General features: G+C 39.5%; 1 protein-coding gene across 1 annotated transcript in view; it reads right to left on the reverse strand.

Moving 5' to 3' along the window:
* Window positions 1–4,106: 4,106 nt before the first annotated feature.
* Window positions 4,107–22,464, reverse strand: part of ATG5 (autophagy related 5) — a 293,272-nt gene continuing 274,914 nt past the window's right edge. The window contains exon 8 of the mRNA XM_073627015.1: window positions 4,107–6,575. Within this exon, the coding sequence (XP_073483116.1) occupies window positions 6,439–6,575 (137 nt within the window). The 3' untranslated portion in view covers window positions 4,107–6,438. The remainder of the gene's footprint in view (window positions 6,576–22,464) is intronic.

Below are 22,464 nucleotides of genomic sequence, written 5' to 3' on the forward strand. Positions count from 1 at the left end.
GGATGGAGGAATCTATTAAAGCTCCATGAGCAGAGCCCTCCTATTCCTTCAGTTTTGAACTATATTGTAATTGTACTGTCTCCCTTTAAAGAGCCGAGCATACTGTTGGCACTACAGTGGGGACGGAAAGTATTCAGAACCCCTTAAAAATTCTTTGTTATATTGCAGCCATTTGCTAAAATCATTTAAGTTAATTTTTTTCCTCAATGTACACACAGCACCCCATATTGACAGAAAAACACAGAATTGTTGACATTTTTGCAGATTTATTAAAAAAAACTGAAATATTACATAGTCCTAAGTATTCAGACCCTTTGCTCAGTATTTAGTAGAAGCACCCTTTTGATCTAATACAGCCATGAGTCTTTTTGGGAAAGATGCAACAAGTTTTTCACACCTGGATTTGGGGATCCTCTGCCATTCCTCCTTGCAGATCCTCTCCAGTTCTGTCAGGTTGGATGGTAAAAGTTGGTGGACAGCCATTTTTAGGTATTCAGACCCTTTGCTGTGACACTCATATATTTAACTCAGGTGCTGTTCATTTCTTCTGATCATCCTTGAGATGGTTCTACACCTTCATTTGAGTCCAGCTGTGTTTGATTATACTGATTTGACTTGATTAGGAAAGCCACACACCTGTCTATATAAGACCTTACAGCTCACAGTGCATGTCAGAGCAAATGAGAATCATGAGGTCAAAGGAACTGCCTGAAGAGCTCAGAGACAGAATTGTGGCAAGGCACAGATCTGGTCAAGGTTACAAAAAAAATTCTGCTGCACTTAAGGTTCCTAAGAGCACAGCGGCCTCCAAAATCCTTAAATGGAAGATGTTTGGGACGACCAGAACCCTTCCAAGAACTGGCCCTCTGGCCAAACTGAGCTATCGGGGGAGAAGAGCCTTGGTGAGAGAGGTAAAGAAGAACCCAAAGATCACTGTGGCTGAGCTCCAGAGATGCAGTCGGGAGATGGGAGAAAGTTGTAGAAAGTCAACCATCACTGCAGCTCTCCACCAGGCTGGGCTTTATGGCAGAGTGGCCCGACGGAAGCCTCTCCTCAGTGCAAGACACATGAAAGCCTGCATGGAGTTTGCTAAAAAAACACCTGAAGGACTCCAAGATGGTGAGAAATAAGATTCTTTGGTCTGATGAGACCAAGATAGAACTTTTTGGCCTTAACTCTAAGCGGTATGTGTGGAGAAAACCAGGCACTGCTCATCGCCTATCCAATACAGTCCCAACAGTGAAGCATGGTGGTGGCAGCAACATGCTGTGGGGGTGTTTTTCAACTGCAGGGACAGGATGACTGGTTGCAATCGAGGGAAAGATGAATGCGGCCAAGTACAGGGATATCCTGGACGAAAACCTCCAGAGTGCTCAGGACCTCAGACTGGGCCGAAGGTTTACCTTCCAACAAGACAATGACCCTAAGCACACAGCTAAAATAACGAAGGAGTGGCTTCACAACAACTCCGTGTTCTTGAATGGCCCAGCCAGGGCCCAGACTTAAAATCAATTGAGCATCTCTGGAGAGACCTAAAAATGGTTGTCCACCAACGTTTACCATCCAACCTGACAGACCTGGAGAGGATCTGAAAGGAGGAATGGCAGAGGATCTCCAAATCCAGGTGTGAAAAACTTGTTGCATCTTTCCCAAAAAGACTCATGGCTGTATTAGATCAAAAGGGTGCTTCTACTAAATACCGAGCAAAGGGTCTGAATACTAAGGACCATGTGATATTTCAGTTTTTCTTTTTTAATAAATCTGCAAAAATGTCAACAATTCTGTGTTTTTCTGTCAACATGGGGTGCTGTGTGTACATTAATGAGGAAAAAATGAACTTAAATGATTTTAGCAAATGGCTGCAATATAACAAAGAGTGAAAAATTTAAGGGGGTCTGAATACTTTCCGCCCCCACTGTATTTAAAGCTTGTATAATAATAATTTCTCTCATTTATCCCATGGGCTGAAAAAAAGAAATCTTTGTGTGTATAGCTAGCGTTAAAAGAGTCTGCCTTCTATAATCACATGGTCAAGCCCAGTAAACTAAGCTAGGAAAGAAGTGCAGAAAATCTGATTTAAGGTGATTACCTGTACACAAGCTGTGTATGGAATATTACAGAAAATAATAGCTGTCTGCAGATAAAAATTGCAAAGTATTTGTATTTAATTTTAAATTAGAACGTGGGTTGCAATTAAATATAGAAAAGTGGGGCTTTCCTTTAGCTGTCTCTAGCAGGTCACGCAGACCTATTCATACAAGCAGCTTGTAAAACTAGGTTTATGGTGACTACATTCAGAGTTTTGTCACAAAAACTGGTTTAATGTAACATTAGCTGGATTTCAGAAGTTAGTCATAACAGTTGTATGAAAATAACTTATGGATACCGTGCAGTCAGATACTAAAGATGAACACTAGGATGTACATGTATAAACAGTTTGGATGACAGCCTCTGTATTTTGTAGTGGCTTTGCTATTCTTACTTTTGCATTGTTTCTGAGGGTTGTTTTTCTGGAACCATACATTTAGCCAAAATATGTGGGAAAAACCCAGAACTGATGTAACTATATTTTAACTGTACATTTTATGATTTCATTACTGTACTGCACACATCTTAACAGAATTTAACACAACTTTCACCTAAATTTCAAATTTTTTCTAATTAGATTCAATTGGTAAAATGTATAAAACATGGGTGAATGTTGTAATAATCTTGTGTGAACAGAAATTAAAACATGATTTGTAATTGGTTGTTGCAGATTACTATGCACCAGGTTAAAATATTAAACTTTATGGTCCTTGTGCAAAGAGCAGTAACCCAACCGATGTTATAAGTCTGCCCATGCTAAGCTGACTTGCTTAAGATCACCTCTGTTTGGCCGACTGCACCCCTATAGTTGTGCGCTTGGAATGAAGTTAATGGGGGAAATTCAATAAAGCTGCTGCGCCACTTTTCTGGCAGTAATCACTCAGGTTAATGTACTGTGCCAAATTACTAAAGCATTTGCAACACTTTCGGTTCTGACAGCGACTTGTGCACCAAATTCACATAGTTAGGTAGTCAGGTAATGCACCACTCTGACATTGTGGTGCAGAACCTGCGCCAAATTCAAACTAAAACACCAACAGCTCGCATCTTACGTAAGTGGAGCTAATTAAGGACAACTATCTTTTTGCTGTACAGAGAGAAACTGTCTCAGACAGATTTTGCAAAAGTGTCTCACGTGCATTCTAAAAGTGGCGCAGCGTGCGCCAAATTCAAGTATGAATTCTAGATAAGTACATGAATTTGGTGCATGCTGCACCACTTTTAGAACACATCAGAGAAACCCACCTAAAATCTGTCTGCACCAGTCCTTATGAATTCCAGGAAATGTGCATTACCAGATCAAGCAAGCACAATGCCATAAAATTTATTTAAAAATATCTTAGAAGTATGAAAACGTGTTTTTGGATAAATGAAACTGATATTTACATTGTCAAAGACAGAACTTCAAGAAAGGTGACTCTCTTAATACAAAGAAAACGCAATTGCAGAATAGTAGAAGCACTAAGTACGTCCATCATTGTCCAACCACTGGAAATGGAAGGAAATTAGCAATAGGTGTTTATATTGGGTGGTGTTGTACCAGGGACTCTCTAGACGTCTGTCAGGTTTGATATTACACACCCACCTCACTCTCCCAAATTAGAGTCCGACAGGATTAACAGCAAATAGCAGCAAAAGCTTTATTTAACTGGCTAATAACATGTCACATCCGTTACTGGGAAGGTGATGAAATGCTTTCCAATTGATCAATAGGCAGTGCTTTGCTTGTCACATTAGTTTACCTTTCTTCATATTAAGAGGACTACAGGATATGATGTTTTTTGGTGTCTGGTTTTATGCACACAGTCTCAGCATACATCACATATCATATGGAAATTGTTTTCAAAGAGTTTCACCTACTTTTCATTGATAAGTATGAAAACTGAAAAGGCATCTTTTTTTGGCAAAAATTCTATGTGCAGTACCGGTTTTACAACGTGTGATAGACATAAGAAAGTTACCTGATTTTACAAACCTGACATACCAAATACACTTTGAAGGAGAAAAAAAACACACAATGTACTGATTTGTTTTACTCATATTTTCAATCTCATTTAAAAGTGCATAACAAAAACATATCTTACAAAAATAAAATAAAACTTTTATTCTGCTACTGCATACACTAAATCCTACAGGATTTTCAGACTTTTTCAACCACTTTCAATCGCAAAACAGACTGAATGGATCAAAGTAACCTGTTGCCAACAGTTTCTATCACAAAAATCAGAACTGTTAGTAATAAGTTACCTTGCTGCAACTGATTGTTTTTGGGTTCAAAAACGGGTTGAACCTGCCTGGAAAATGGCATGTGTGTAAGGGTTCATGTCCATGGTGGCATGCTGTAAAATGTATGCATATTTTTCCACCCAAGAGCTACAGGTGCTGGGTACAGTTGCCCATAGAAATCAAAGGCTGTACACAGGTATACAACAGTACTTGTGTAAACACGCGCATATGTACAACCCTAGATGCAGACTGTGTCCAGGGTTGTACATCCATACATATACGCATGTTTATGCAGGTAGCACCATATAGCCAGTACTTTTTATGGGAAGCTGTATGCTGCACCTGTGGCTCCCGAGTGGGGAAATACACCTGAATTTTACAGCAGGCGGCTCTGTGCAAAAGCCCTAACTGTACAAGTTTTTCAATTCTCTTCAAAGACTTGCAAGATAATAATATTGCAAGTGCACCCCTATCTGGTAGTAGGGAAACACTGCCCACAAATATTGCAATATCCCATAATTTTGTGCAGCAGCCTTCCTAAATAAGTCAGTTTGTACCCAGCCAGGTAGGCTCTCCCACTATACAGATGACTGTTGGTAAGACTAAAGAATATTTTACAATCAGATTGTACACTGATCTCGAGCACTGCATCTGTGAATTGTATACATGTCAGCAAACAAAGACAAACATTTAATAGCACACTATAATTATAACAATTGTCTGTAATATACAAATAATTGTGGATTAAAGTTTGCAGTTGCTAAAAAAATAATCAAAATCTCATGGTGCTTCAATCTGCAACCTTTGACAACACTGGTGTGTTGAAGGCTACCCCTAACCCCCACCTTCCTCCAGAGGTCCTCTGTCATCTACTAAGGGTAACAATCAGAGTAATGGGCCGATAGCACAATATGGGAGGGTGTGAGTCAGCATTTGACAATACCAGGAAGAAATCAAAGCTAACAGACTAGTCAGTTCACAGTTTTACGAACAGATAAATATAAGTCAAATGCAAACTATACCTTTGCTTCTGTTTAGTTACATTGCTAATATTGCTTATATTAGCAATCGTGGAGCTCTCTTTTGTTAATTATTTGATTAAAATAATTATTACATACACTAGTGTTTCCCAAACCTGTCCTCGAGTACCACCAACAGTTTATGTGGCTATATCATAAACACTAATTACCCTATATACACATTGGTGAGATTGAACTGCTGCAGGACATATATGGGAAACACTGAACTAGTATATCAAAGCTAACAGAAATTAGAAGGTCATGATAACTGAATAGACAAGCTACTGTATCCATTTTCTGACACGAGATAGAAAACTGAAAAAGAAAACCTTCCTGCAGATTTTCCCATACAGAAGTGTAAAAAACATCATTATGTAAGTGTATACAACATGTGCTGTGCTGCAGAGAGACACTGCCTGCAAAATTAAAACTAAAAAAGTTTATTTTTTTTCAGTTCATGTGCAGTTAAATGCTCTCTGTTGGAAGATATTACATTGTCCTAGCCAGTCTTATTTTTTTCCTTCATTGGCATTACATATATGATTTGAAGAATATAGTCTTTTTAAGAATATAAATCTCACTCATGCTCTCTTAAAATTTGTTATAGAGTTTACTATAATACATTGTAAACAGGAACACCACCAGCACAGCTTCTGTTACTTAGATTTCATATTTTACTTATATATCTTTCAATGCTTTTTTTCCATGTTGAATAAACCAGCAGATCAAAGCAATAATTTTCCCTTTTATAAAAAAAAAAAAAAAGAAAAAAAAAAAAAAAAGTTGAACCTTGGGTACATAGTTGAAAACAAGTAGAAAAGAATGCAGCACACTAGTTAGTATAAACCAGGAACAGGAGGCACATGCTGTCACTGACTCTCTGATCATTAGGTTGTGTGCTGAGCTACAAGGCAGCAGATAGTCTCAAGCAGATCTCCTTGTTCCAACCAGGCTCAAGTTGTGGCAGAGCAAACCCGTCAATGTCATACTTACAGCTCACAAGAGCTCAATTAGGTCTTTGTCAACCATAACTCATGCTTTGACATGAGTTAGGAAAATCCTCTCCAAATGTGATGGTCTCTTTCACTTAAGTGCCACAAGTCCTTCAGTCAGTGGGCTGCGGAACAACACTTATGTGGAGGAAGTTGTCCGGATAGCTGCAATATTCACTGAGCCACTGCAAGGGAGTCTCCAGCATAGGCTCTATACCATGAATCATCACCTGATACTTCTTTTCTCCATCTACAACAAAAAGGAAAACTTTTTTTATGAAAGCAATTAACAAAAAGGATATTTTTTTTTTTTACAGTAATAAAAAAAAAAAAATTATACATACACACACGCTATATTGTCAAAAGTATTGGGATGCCTGCCTTTACACGCATATGGTGCGCAGTCATGTTGGAACAGGAAGGGGCCATCCCCAAACTGTTCCCACAAAGTTAGGAGCATGAAATTGTCCAAAATGTCTTATGAATTCCCTTCACTGGAACTAAGGGGCCAAGCCCAGCCCCTGAAAAGCAACCCCACAGCATAATCCCCCCTCTACCAAATGATTTGGACCAGTGCACAAAGCAAGGTCCATAAAGACATGGATGAGAGAGTTTGGGGCGGAGGAACTCCTGACCTCAACCCAATAGAACACCTTTGGGATGAATTAGAGTGGAGACTGCAAGCCAGGCCTTCTTGTTCAACATCAGTGCCTGACCTCACAAATGCGCTTCTGCAAGAATGGTCAAACATTCCCATAGACTCACTCCTAAACCTTGTGGACAGCCTTCCCAGGGGAGTTGAAGCTGTTATAGCTGCAATGGGTGGGCCAACTCAATATTAAACCCTATAGACTAAGACTGGGATGCCATTAGAGTTCAGTTCCTTAGAAAGGCAGGTGTCCCAATACTTTTGACAATACAGTATATATACAAAGATTAATAGGTTTTATACTACAGTGCCCTACTTATTATCCATTTGGTACCTAAAACAATACAGCATGCAATTAGTGAAAATTTATCAGTCATTATTCACAGGATTCTCACTGTCTGCACACTGTACAACCTGCGCTTTGTCCCAGCCACAGTATATAAGGTATTACTCTGTACAATCTGTACCACTTCTTCTCAATAAAATAAATAAATAAAAGTCCAAATTTATCATGTCACTAAAAATGGTGAATAGAGAAAGAGCCCTACACATTTTAAAAGGCAGTCTAAATGAAAGTCTTAAAATATTATAGAAATGTTCTACAAAATATGTTTTATTTTGAATTTCACAATGATCTGTACTGCATGCCTTTCTAATTTTTTTTCTTCATCATTTCCATTGAGCCTACTACTAAATGTGTCATCGGTTCGAATCTCAACCATGTTACCTGCCTGGAGTTTGCATGTTCTCCCTGCGCCTGTGTGGGTTTCCTCCAGGTACTCCGGTTTCCTCCCACACTCCAAAGACATGCTGGTAGGTTCATTGGCTCCTGTCTAAATTTGACCTAGTATGTGTATGTATGAATGTGAGTTAGGGACCTTAGATTGCAAGCTCCTTGAGGCTAGGGACTAATGTGAATGTATAATATATATGTAAATATTGTGTAAATTGATGGCGCTATATAAGCACCTGTAATAAATACATAAATGTCTACTTATACCCTCTACCTAGAGCTGCACGATTAATCATTAAAAAATCGCAATGTCGATTCAACCCCCCTCACAATGTTAATCAGCCATTTCCACGATTCTATGTAAACAATGCAGAGCTGAGCTGTCAATTTAAAAAAACAAACAAACAAACGTTTATCAACATTCCACAGCGCTGAGAGATAGAGAAGGCATACAAAGTATCTTTTAGTTCTTTGTAGATCAAAGGAAATAAACTTCGGTCTGCAAATGAGGTCAGTTTAACCACTTAAAGACTAAACCTTTTTTGCCACTTGTTGCTTAAAATCAGTATTTTTTGCTTGAAAATTACTTAGAGCCCCCAAACATTTTATATATATATATTTTAGCAGAGACCCTAGCGAAAACAATGGTGATCGTTGCAATATTTTATGTCACACTGTATTTGCGCAGTGGTCTTTCAAACGAAAATTTTTGGAAAAAAATACACTTCAATTAATTAAAAAAAACATATTTTTGGTATAATGTGAAAGATGATGTTACACCGCAAGAATCATGATCTTTATTCCAAGTAAAAAAAAATGTGATTCTCATTTTATCCAGAATTGTGCAGCTCTACCCCATCATTTTTGTGACATGTTATACTGAATCAAGTGCTGCTTCCTAGTACATTGCATATAGAGTCAGTATCTATCTACACACCCGAGGCAGCTTATCATATTTGACTATAAAAAGCACCTACAACAATTTTTAATGCTTTCTTTTTTAATGGGAAAGCAAAATAATTGCTTTCACACCTCACAAATAATTTACGAAGAAGCGATTTTAAAGAACTCCATCAACCACTGTGCGTAATCACAATGGTTACAAAACACAGCTTCATGAAAGCTTTAGAAAAAAGGACAACCCTTACAGTAAAAACAAACATGCCTTTTGTTGAAAAAAAAAAAAAAACAGCTCCCATGATACAAAACGAGCTTCCTCTATACACTATGGTTTTATAGGGCAACAACTTCATTTGTGCTTCTATATCATTTTTGGTTGTAGTTTGAGACCCTAAATAAACTGTGCCCTTTCTCTTTGGGTAACAACATTCAGCATTTATTGTTACTGTGAGTCACCCCTGTAACACAATTTTACTAGGGTTTGATTCTGTCAGGAGATCCAATGACTTGATTGCCTTCAGCAGGATGACAACCATGGATCTACTGGCACAATCAAACCCTAGGAAAACTGTTACAGGGGTTACTCAGTTTAACCATCAATGCAGTCTTACTATTCACGGCATCACATGTCACTTTTTCCTTCGGCGACAGTCTTGCTTACATTGAAAAATGCTTGATAAGTAAGAAAAGTTGAAGAAAATGAAGCATCGATAACCAACATAAAAATATGATATATGAAGCTGTTAAATCAATATAGGAATAAATGCAAAACATTGTGGCTTACATTCTTCATGCACTGGTAAAATTAGCCATTAAAGTGGACTTCATAAATAAAATGACTAGTTGTGTTTCTCATAATTTTACTGACCCTGGGAAAAAATATTTTTAGCACGTTCGTTTGCAAGTCATCTATGTTAATGTACTTGGAGAATACGTATTCATTGTCAATTATTCATCCCTGGCTCTCCAGATATCCAGCACAGAAGGACAGGAGACATCCTAAGCTGTTTGGTAAAAGGGCTTCAAATTGAAGTTGAGTCACTCTGTCTGCCCAAGCTGCATGGAATGTTTCTCTGAAGGAGACATCTCACACATAGTATACACTAAATTCATAAATCACATTCATTATTGGGAAAAAAGTACTTTTGCTTTAGCTTTGGTGCAATTAAACATTCATACTGAAAACCTTAATGGACAGATACCAGCATTCGGCTCCCCAAAAATGCATAATGCACATTCCATATAGCAGACAGATTGTGTACCACAACTACAAATCCGTCTGAGTAACTTAAAATGCATTATCTGTATAAATCTGATGTGGTTTGAACCAGCAGTGCTGGACTTGATCCACTTTATTTTTACCTCTCTGCTGGGACAAAAGAAAATTGGCCACAGGAAACAGAAAAATGGTTTTCTACAACACAAAATAGTTTATGATTCTTACAAATAATTGTAATTCTATTCCTTCAGCTATATAATTTGACGTAGGCTAAACTGTAATTATTTATATTACGTGTATTCATTAATATACACGTAGATATATCCATCCATTTAACCACTTCAGAATAAATAGAGATTTCTTTTGGTGGTATTTGATCACCTCTGCGGTTTGCGCTATAAACAAAAAGAAGAGCGACAATTTTGAAAAAAAAAAAAATATATATATTTTTAACTTTCTGCTATAAAAGATACCCAGTTTAAAAAAATCTAATGTCTTCATCAATTTAGGTTAATATGTATTCTGCTACATATTTGTGGTAAAAAAAATCCCAATAAGCGTTTGATTGGTTTGCACAAAAGTTATAGCGTCTACAAATTATGGGATATTTTCATGGAATATTTTTTTTTTTACTAGTAATGGTGGCAAACAGCAATTTTCTGCAGGACTGCGACATTGCAGGGAGCAAATTGGACACCTGACACTTTTGGGGGACCAGTGACATTATTATAGTGATCAGTGATAAAAAAAAAATGCACTGTTACTGTACTAATGACACTGGCAGGGAAGGGGTTAACAACAGGGGCAATTATAGAGGTTGTAAACTCTAACCACTTACAGCAAACCTCTGTAGCTGTACATCGGTACTGTGACGCTAAATACCGTTGTTATGGCAGCAGCTAGCTGCCATAACTCAGTTTTTTTCAGAAACGGTGGGCGGTTCTCTTTCAGGTAAAAGTGGTCTCTGCGGCGGATTTGCCGCAAGATCCCTTTTATCGAGGCCCCCCTCCGGTTATCTCTGCCGCTTACCGGAGCCATCGGTAGCAGCGGAGATAATCGTGTCCTCTCCCCTGACAGGCCTGGAGCCGAGTAAAGGAAGGAATGCCCCCACTCTGCTCCATAACATTAGATGGCGGAAGCGACATCAAACGTCACTTCTGCCCAAAGGTCTTAAAGGGGAAATCTTTTTTTTTTTTTTTTTGCAAAAAAAAAAAAAAAAAATGACATTTAATTTTTTTAATTTTTATTGCATTTAAGTGTATATGTGAGATCTGAGGTCTTTTTGACCCCAGATCACACATTTAAGGGGTCCTGCCATGCTTTTTCAATGCAATACTCCCAACGCACACATTCCTGCACAACCGGCTGAAATTTGAATTGGGTGCTAAAATGACCATCGGCTGGAACTGAATGCAATCGTGAAAAAAAAAAAAAAACGACAAAAAAACATGGCCACTCGAGCCCCACTCCCACTGAGATTGGACACAGTGGGAGCCAATCAGCGAGTCTGGCGAACGCGATGTGCGCCGTGACCCGCCGATCGTTCTGAGGAGAGGCAGAACGACAGTCTGCCTATGTAGAAAACAATATAGGTGTGACAGCGCTGTAAAAGTGAAATAAACAATTATGGTGATAAACACGGATATTGCAATAATATGAAAAAAGTCCAAAAACATAAAATGAATGAATCCACTTTGTTCAAAAAAATGCAAAAATAAAAAACAAAAAAACTAAAAACAAGCTTGTGTGATATCTTCAGACAACCTCCATGAACGGAGTGCTCCCACCACCTCATGCAATGCTCGCTCACCTCCTTTAAATGACCCTGCAAGGGGTCAAACACGCCTTGCACCCTATGCAAACATTCCCTCCCAGGGAACGTCAGAGAATGTTGGTGGCTCAAAGGATGAAAGTAATCAAAAGCAGGTAGGTACTCCTTCCACTGTGCTGCTTCAAACTTTAAATCCACAATTTTGCCAGACCCGCTGATTGGCTCCCACTGTGTCCAATCTCAGTGGGAGTGGGGCTCCATTGGCGAGCGTGCTCCCTGGAGGCAAAAGAAAAAAAATCACGTACAGGTACGTGATTTTGCGTTCAAGGGCCGCCCTGCTGCAGTATATGAACGTGGGGCAGTCCTTAAGTGGTTAAGCTGGCCACACATTATACAATTTTCTTATTCAATTTCCTTTGCATGCAAATTAAAAGTGTTTAGGTCTGACCTCATATTATATGGTTTTGGTAAATCTAAAGGAAAATTGTACAAGAAATATGAATAATGTATGGCCATCCTTGCACGTTATATATTTCTATACATACAACTCATTTCCATACATATATACATTTACAGCTGGTAAAATAAGTATTGAACACGTCACTATTTTTCGAGGTAAATATATTTCTAAAGACGCTATTGACATGAAATTTTCACCACATGTCGGTAACAACCCATGCAATCCACACATACAAACAAACCAAAACAAATAAATTAAATTAAGTTATGTGTAACAAAATGGAATGACACAGGGGAAAAAGTATTGAACACATGCAGAAAGGGAGGTGCAAAAAGGCATGAAAATCCAAGACACCAGCTGAAATCTATCAGTTTCTATCAGTAATTAGAAAGCAATCCTGCCCCTTGTCAGTGCAAATTAATATCAGTTGGTTCAGTCTCAACTGATGGCCTATAAAAAGGTCTCATTATCAAGGTGTCACACAAGAAACATGTCATGATGGGTAAAAGCAAAGAGCTCTATCAAGACCTTTGCAACCTTATTGTTGCAAAACATATTGATGGCATTGGTTACAGAAGGATTTCTAAACTTCTGAGTGTTCCAGTGAGCACTGTCCGGAAGTGGAAAGAACATAATTTCACCATAAACTGGCCACGACCAGGTGCTCCTTGCAAGATTTCTGACAGAGGAGTGAAAAGAATTATCAGAAGAGTTGGCCAAGAGCCAAGGACCACTTGTGGAGAGCTCCAGAAAGACCTGGAATTAGCAGGTACAATTGTTTCAAAGAAAACAATAAATGATGCACTCAACCGCCATGGCCTGTATGCACAGAAACCACGCAGGACTCCATTGCTGAAGAAAAAGCATGTTGAAACTCATTTAAAGTTTTCTGCACAACATTTAGACAAGCCTGTGAAATACTGGAAGAAAATAGTCTGGTCAGATGAGACCAAAATTGAACTCTTTGGATGCCATAATACACACCATGTTTGGAGGTCATATGGCACTGCACATTGCCCCAAAAACACCCCAATACCAACAGTGAAGTTTGGAGGTGGGAACATCATGGTATGGGGCTGTTTTTCAGAATACGGTACTGACAAACTTTATATCATTAAGGGTAGGATGAATGGAAAAATGTACCAAGACATTCTTGATAAAAATCTGCTGCCATCTACCAGGATGATGAAGATGAAACGAGGGTGGACATTTCAGCAAGACAACGATCCCAAATACAAAGCCAAGGAAACGCAATTGGATTCAAAGAAAGAAAATAAAGCTGCTAGAATGGCACAGCCAATCACCTGACTTCAATCCAATAGAAAATCTATGGAAAGAACTAAAGATCAGAGTTCATAGAAAAGACCCACAAAACCTTCAAGATCTGAAAACTGTGTGGATGAATGGGCCAAAATCACACGTCTTAAGCTGTCATTACCAACAAAGGATTTTGTATGAAATATTAAATAGATTTCAGTTACCATGTTCAATACTTTTTCCCTGTGTCATTCCATTTTATTACACATAAGTTAATTTCTGAACTTATTTGTGTTGGTTTCATTGTATGTAAGGATTGCATGGGTTGTTACAGATTTGTGGAAACTTCATGTCAATAGCACATTTAGAAATATATTTACCTAGAAAAATGTTGACGCGTTCACTACTCATTTTACCCGCTGTATATACATGTTCCCCTTTATATTATAGAGATGAGAAGGGAAGTGCTTTTAGTCCATAAGAAGAGAAATGGGCAGGACTGACAACACTGCTTGGCATTTCAGTGTAGCACAGGAACTATGTTGTCAGTTCAAAGAGGCAGATAGTTGAACTGAGTTCAGTGGATTTTTGGTAGAATAGGTATTTTTCTGTACTTGCAGCATATAGGGATAAAATTAAGAAAACTGCACGCATTATAGAAATGTACTGCATATTTTTCCCACACTTTTTTTTTAAAGAAAATGGCATTTAGGAAAAAAAAAAGAAAAGATTTACATGGCTTTGCTTTAGGTCTTTAAATGCAAAGTAAATGTCTTTTTTTCAATTTACAATTGAATAACATGACAGGTAAATAAATACCTTTTATTGTAAGAAGACAATGCTATACTTCACTGTGTTTTGGTGAATGGCTTATTGGTTTCCTTTGCTCATTATGGCCTAATTATCCCATTTAATTAAAATCAGTATTTTGTTTTTGTAAATTATAATCAAGCACATAAAATAATTATGGGGTATTCCTGCGCTATCGTGAACGGGGTTAGGGAGAAAGGAGGAGGGAAACCCAATCTCAATAAAACAAGGAAAAGCAGCCTACACCGAATGGGGTACAGCCTGTCCCCGGTTAAAAAGAAATGAAATAGAATGTGGTGCTGCGCTAATCCCAATGAGATAGGCGTATATTGGCTCTGTACTAGTGAGTATCTTATAGTACACCCAAATTTAATCTTTGCAACTGTAACAGAGCAGTGGAAAAATAACCTAATGTGACAGTTGTATAATTATGTGCTGATGGTGTGTATGATCAAATAATCGTAATATGGATACACGATAAGTGCTAATAAATATAGCGTGCAAAGTGATCAGTGCTTAAACATAAATATATAAGTGAATAAATATAGCATAAATAAATATAGCAGCTGGCTCAAACTATCGCCAGTCGCCAACTGGCTTAATTAAATATAAATCAACACATTCACAAGTGCATATATAACCAAAGTGTTAAAAGTGCATACAGTGAAGGTTAAATGAGGCTAAGTGCTTGAAAGTTCATTAATATGCATGCAAATCTTGCGTGCAAAGTATTATCAGGTGCAGTGCTTCGTACGGCAAAAAACAATTAATCAAAGTCCATAAAACGTGTAATCACTTCCGTGCTGAACATGGGTGACAATGGTGGTTAATCTTCATGCAACAACGTGCACATTGGTGGGCAGTGGCCCCTTACCTGAGGGTAATGGGGTAATCACGTTTAGCCATTTAGAGGCATGGCAGCCTTTGTAGGGACCATGGGTATAATCTGCTGTGAAGGATGGTAGAAATATGGTCCTATCCTGATCACTTCTCTTGTAGGGGCGTCTGGTCCTTTCAAGTAGTGTCCCGGGGTCACCCAGATAGATTAAGAAAGGAAGCCCACAATAGTGTAGTATTGTATGGAAGCGTACCACTTTTATTACAATATAAAATTCTGTACTCACATAAAACGTATAAAACCGGGTGGAGATCTGACGAGCGGCGAGCTCGTAATGCAATAACTGTCAGAGAGTGCCTGTCCCGTCCCTACGTAATAAAAGTGGTACGCTTCCATACAATACTACACTATTGTGGGCTTCCTTTCTTAATCTATCTGGGTGACCCCGGGACACTACTTGAAAGAACCAGATGCCCCTACAAGAGAAGTGATCAGGATAGGACCATATTTCTACCATCCTTCACAGCAGATTATACCCATGGTCTCTACAAAGGCTGCCATGCCTCTAAATGGCTAAACGTGATTACCCCATTACCCTCAGGTAAGGGGCCACTGCTCACCAATGTGCACGTTGTTGCATGAAGATTAACCACCATTGTCACCCATGTTCAGCACGGAAGTGATTACACGTTTTATGGACTTTGATTTGATTAATTGTTTTTTGCCGTACGAAGCACTGCACCTGATAATACTTTGCACGCAAGATTTGCATGCATATTAATGAACTTTCAAGCACTTAGCCTCATTTAACCTTCACTGTATGCACTTTTAACACTTTGGTTATATATGCACTTGTGAATGTGTTGATTTATATTTAATTAAGCCAGTTGGCGACTGGCGATAGTTTGAGCCAGCTGCTATATTTATTTATGCTACATTTATTCACTTATATATTTATGTTTGCTACCATGATGTTTAAGCACTGATCACTTTGCACGCTATATTTATTAGCACTTATCGTGTATCTATGTTACGATTGTTTGATCATACACACCATCAGCACATAATTATACAACTGTCACATTAGGTTATTTTTCCACTGCTCTGTTACAGTTGCAAAGATTAAATTTGGGTGTACTATAAGATACTCACTAGTACAGAGCCAATATACGCCTATCTCATTGGGATAAGCGCAGCACCACATTCTATTTCATTTATAATCAAGCACAGCTTCCCATGTTTGCAGCTAGCAGATAACTAACCGATCTTGTTACCAGAAGCCACTTTGCAATTTGAAATTGCAGAGAGGGTTGCTTGAAACTATTCTTCTTGTAAAATTATTTCGTAGAGACTTTCAAAGCCTTGGATGTAATGTAGCATCCTATTCGTTTCTTATATAAATTCATATTATATTACTAAGTAGAAATGAAAAGCAAACAAACCATTTTTACACTTCCATAGGCAGCTTTAAATAATACAGTAAGTCATATATCAGATAAACAAGGAAGTAAACTTTCTCGAGATCTGAGTCATCAAAATCATATGGCAGAAAATGAGTTTGCAGCATGGGTGGTGGTGATTATTTGGGAAGATGCATGGCCTGGTTCTGGGAAGCAAGACGCATCAGCGAGTATTGTGGGGGTGTAAAAGCAAATGAACACAACATGAAATGCAAAGTAGTTCTGGCATCTACTATATACACGCATAGACATTGTAGCAGTAATAATTATTTTTTATATATGTATATATATATATATATAGATATATATATCTATATATATATATATATATATATATAGATATATATATCTATATATATATATATATATATATATAGATATATATATATATATATATATACACACACACACACACACAACAAATGTAACCTGTGCATCTTAATAATTCAATTTGTCCCATAGGACTGCAGAATGAAGGATGTATGAAATCAGTAGCGAACCAGCTGAAAATATCTGCTCAGCAGAAAATGTAACAGAGGTCAGGTCAAAGAGGGTTAAACTTGCTCAGGATGCTGCCAATGCTGTATATATCAAACAGACTTTAAAAGGGCAATTAATCTTCAGCAGAAATACTTTGTGAGGGATACAATTTTAAGAGAACACAGAGCAGAACAATTAGATAGGACTGATATAACATATCAATAAGATACATAAAAAAAAAACATAGTTCAGCGGCATGTAGATCAGAGGCAGTAAACTTATTTGATATAGGGAGCATAAAGTGTGATCCCTAATATTACCAAAGGACCATGCATGTTTTTACGTAATACTATAGAAAATTATCAGAGGCCGCAAATGTACTACGGTAGATTGTTAAGAGACAGCAGACATATTACAAGCATGGTTGGAGACTGGGGACATTCTACAGGAGACTGTCAGAGGGGGAGAGAATGTTAGAGAATACTACCATTACAGTGCCTTTACAAGTTGGCATCCCCTAAAGCACTGACTGCTGGGAACCGAGGGATGCACACTAAGCACAAAGGGGCCACCAGGGATGTATATACATATCTGTATTTTTAATTATGTTGTGCAATAAGTAGAAATAAAGTATTGCAGGAAAAAAAAAAGACAAGGGATGGGGAAGAATCATAGACACTCCTGGACACGACTGTATTTACCATAATAGCACTCGTAAGTCAGCAGGGCAACACTGAGCTTCAAAATCCTTGGTGCTCAAACTGCGGCTCATTGACACCTATTGTGCTGCCCATTCACATTTATTCATTTTCTTATTTCTGTGTTATTCCACTTTCTCTTTTTTTTTTTTCCTCTGATATTTTTAAATGCATTTTGCTGAGATAAGACACAAGCAATCTTAACCACTTGCTTACTGGGCACTTAAACCCACCTCCTGTCCAGACCAATTTTCAGCGCTGTCGCACTTTGAATGACAATTGAACGGTCATACAACAACACTCACCCAACACTTACCCAAATGAAATTTTTTATCATTTTTTTTCCCACAAATAGAGCTTTCTTTTGGTGGTATTTGATCACCTCTGCGGTTTTTATTTTTTGTTAAAAAAAAGTAAAAAGTCCAAATTTTTTTTTACATTTTTCTTTTTAAATTTTGCTGACAGCTGATCACATGTTAAGAGGCCGGGACCGACCCCTTAATCGGATCGGTGATCCCAGAAATTCAGGTCCACGCTGTGGCCGTCATTCGGCTATAGCGCGGACAGCAAGTGGTTAAAGGGGTAATAAGGAGCATCGATTTGCAAAGGAGCGGTGATTTCTAGCAGTCTCTTGTAATGTGTATTCAGTCTATGACTGTCTGTTGAAGCATATTTCCAGTCTCCAACAAAACTAACAGCATTTTGAGTCTCTATCTACTGCAGCATGTTTGCAGTCTTTGACCATCCATTGTAACACCCCCATAGTCTTTGACCATCTAATGTTGTATGTCTGCAGTCTCCGATAGCTTTCTGTAATATAACATTCACTGAATATTCATTTTTGACCTTTTTGGTGATGTCAGGGGCTTCATAGAGGCCATCTATATCAAGAAAGTATATATGTACATCATTTGCTTTTAAATTACGGCATTCAACCCCATAGGTATGAGGATATACACTCACAGACCCTCTTTCGCCTTCAGAACTGCCTTAATTCTTTGTGGCATAGATTCAACAAGGTGTTGAAAACATCCCTCAGAGATTTTGGTCCATATTGACATAACAGCATCTATCAGTTGCTGCAAATTTGTCGGCTGCACATCCATGATGCAAATCTCTCATTCCACCACATCCCAAAGGTGCTCTATTTGATTGAGACCTGCTGACTGTGGAGGCCATTGGAGTACAGTGAACTCATTGTTAAAGAAATCAGTTTGAGATGATTTGAGCTTTGTGACATGGTGCATTATCCTGCTGGAAGTAGCCATCAGAAGATGGGTACACTGTAGTCATGAAGGGATGGACATGGTCAGCAAAAATACTCAGGTAGGCCGTGGCATTTAAACAATGCTCAACTGGTACTAAGGGGTCCAATGTGTGCCAAGAAAATATCCCCCACACCATTACACCACCAGGCTGAACTGTTGATAAAAGGCAGGATGGATCCATGCTTTCATGTTGTTTATGCCAAATTCTGACCCTACCATCTGAATGTCACAGATGAAATCGAGACTCATTAGGCCAGGCAACGTTTTTCCAATCTTCTACTGTCCAATTTTGGTGAGCCTGTGCGAATTTGTAGCCTTGGTTTCCTGTTCTTAGCTGACAGGAGTGGCACCCGGTGTGGTCTTCTGCTGTTGTAGCCCATCTGCTTCAAGGTTTGATGTGTTGTGCGTTCAGAGACGGTATTATGCCCACCTTGGTTGTAACGAGTGATTATTTGAGTTACTGTTGCCTTTCCATCATCTCAAACCAGTCTGCCCATTCTCCTCTGACCTCAACAAGGCATTCTCATCCACACAAATGCTGCTCACTAGATATTTTATCCTTTCGGACCATTCTCTGTAAACCCTAGAGATGGTTTTCCACTTTCTTCCCCATTCTGATGCTCAGTTTGAACTTCAGCAAGTCGTCATCACCACGTCTAGATGCCTAGATGCATTGAGCTGCTGCCATGTGATTGGCTGATTAGCACTCCTCTCCTGCACATACTGCCCACTGTCATACCCATGTCACCCCTCTGCTGCACATACGGCCTGCTTTTAAACCCTCCACACTCCTCTCCTGCACATACTGCCAGCTGTCATACCATCCACACTCCTATTCGGCACATACTGCCTGCTGTCATACCATCCACACTCCTCTCCTGCACATACTGCCTGCTATCATACCCTACACGCTCCTGTCCTGCGCATACTGCCTGCTATCATACCCTCCACGCTCCTCTCCTGCACATACTGGCCACTGCCATACCCTCTGCACTCCTCTCCTGTACATACTGGCCACTGTCATACCCTTTTCACCCCTCTGCTGCACATACTGTCTGCTGGCATACCATCCACACTCCTCTCCTGCACATACTGCCTGCTATCATACCCTCCACACTCCTGTCCTGCGCATACTGCCTGCTATCATACGCTCCACGCTCTTCTCCTGCACATACTGGCCACTGTCATACCCTCTGCACTCTCCTCCTGCACATACTGACTATTATACCCTACACAATCCTGCCCTGCGCATACTGCCTGCTATCATACGCTCCACACTCCTCTTCTGCACATACTGGCCACTGTCATACCCTAGTCACCCCTCTGCTTTACATACTGCCTGCTGGCATACCCTTCACATGCCTCTCCTGCACATACTGCCTGCTGTCATACCCTTCACACTCCTCTCCTGCACATACTGCCTGCTATTATACCTTCCACACTCCTCTCCTGCACATACTGCATGCTGTCATACCCTCCACACTCCCCTCCTGCATATTCTGCCTGCTATCATAACCTCCACACCTCTGTCTTGCACATACTGCCTGCTATCATACTCTCCACACTCCTGTCCTGCGCATACTGCCTACTATCATACACTCCACACTCCTCTCCTGCACATACTGGCCACTGTCATACCCTTGTCACCCCTCTGCTGCACATACTGCCTGCTGGCATACCCTCAAAACTCCTCTCCTGCACATACTGCCTGCTGTCATACCATCCACACTCCTGTCCTGCACATACTGCCTGGTATCATATGCTCCACACTCCTCTCCTGCACATATTGGCCACTGTCATACCCTCTGCACTCCTCTCCTGAACATACTGGCCACTGTCATACCCTTGTCACTCCTCTGCTGCACATACTGCCTGCTGGCATACCCTCCACACTCCTGTCCTGCACATACTGCCTGCTATCATATCCCCCACACTCCTCTCCTGCACATACTGCATGCTGTCATACCCTCCACACTCCTCTCCTGCACTTACTGCCTATCGTACCCTTTACGCTCCACTCCTGCACATACTGCCTGCCATAATACCCTCCACACTCCTCTCTTGCACATACTGCCTGCTATCATACCCGTCACACTCCTCTCCTGCATATGCTGCCCTTACACTCATCTCCTGCACCCACTGCCAGCAATCAGACCATTCACACCCCTCTCCTGCACATACTGCCCACTGTCATACCCTCCTTACCACTCTAATGTGCATAGTGCCCATACTCCTCCACAAACACTCTGTACTTCTTTCCTTCTGAAATTGGTATACTTTTGCTAGAAAACATATAAAAGCTTTGCCTTAGAACAGGTACTTGGAAGTGTCTGTTAATATTACTATGAGCAAGTAAACGCCCCTGTTTAATGAATAGGCTGCTATTAGGTGTATAGGTTTTAGCCTAGGAATCAGGGAAGTCAAGCTTCTAAGAACAAACTCAACTAAAACAGAGAAGTCCATATAGGAGGGCTTTGTGGCTCATAAAGGTGAGAGCAAATACCTTGTGGTATCTGCTCATAGGCAGGACTTTTACTTTTAAAAAATGTTAAATGACAGTTACCCTTTAAATGTATTAGTACTTTTAGTCACAGCCATTACAAGCCCATCTACTGATACCTGTTCTTTAATTAAAGGAAACCTATACTGATAACACTACAGGGTCTGTCATCGCTGACCATCTCTGGCTTCAATACTTTCTCAGTCAGTAGTCATTGACCTGGAAAAAGCATGCAGATTAGAAAGTCAAAGTGAAATCTGAATCTATTTCTGAGCTGTATACTTGTTCCAGCTCAGTGTCTCAAAAAGTATTTAAGATATTGGATCAACATGGCATCCAGGCAACTAGCTTTTTCAAAAGAAGAAGATGGTAATGGCAGCCTATATATTCTCTTAGTGCCAGTTGTCCTTGGATTCACAGCGCAATCATGCATAGTAAGGACTTCAGTAAGTAATATCAGGGGGAAAGTCTCTAGCAGTCGCACTGATTTCCAAACACAGGTAGGGCTGTGTGAAAGATATGATAGTTGTTAGTGGTCTGACAGTGTGGGGGCCAAGATTCTATAGATAATCACTATATATTCATTGCAACAAGTACAGAGGTCCCTCTAAAAAAAAAACAACTAACTAATATATGAGGAAGCCTGTGCTCCAGGACACCACTTCTCACCACTGACTACAGGTCAGCAGTGTGCAAGAACGCAATGGGGGTTATTTACGAAAGGCAAATCCACTTTGCACTACAAGTGCACTCGCTGTAGATCTGAGAGGTAATGCAAGGAAAATAAAAAACAGAATTTTTGCTTGCACATGATTGGATGATAAAATCAGCAAAGCTTCCCCTAATTTCAGAGCCTCCCCTCAGATCTACAGTGACTGCACTTACAAGTGCACTTGCAGTGTACTTGTAGTGCAGAGTGGATTTCCCTTTAGTAAATCAACCCCAATGTGTTCTTGCTCCATTAATTTATTTGCAAAGGGCACTAAGGAATGTGGGGTAGAATTAGTTGTCTCTTATGACATTACTGATTATTAATGTAGGTGGGGTTTAAGAGAGATTAGCGCAAGTCCTCTACACCATACAAAATATTCAGTGA

The sequence above is a fragment of the Aquarana catesbeiana genome, linkage group LG04 (assembly GCF_042186555.1).
Source record: "Aquarana catesbeiana isolate 2022-GZ linkage group LG04, ASM4218655v1, whole genome shotgun sequence".
NCBI classification, from domain to species: domain Eukaryota; kingdom Metazoa; phylum Chordata; class Amphibia; order Anura; family Ranidae; genus Aquarana; species Aquarana catesbeiana.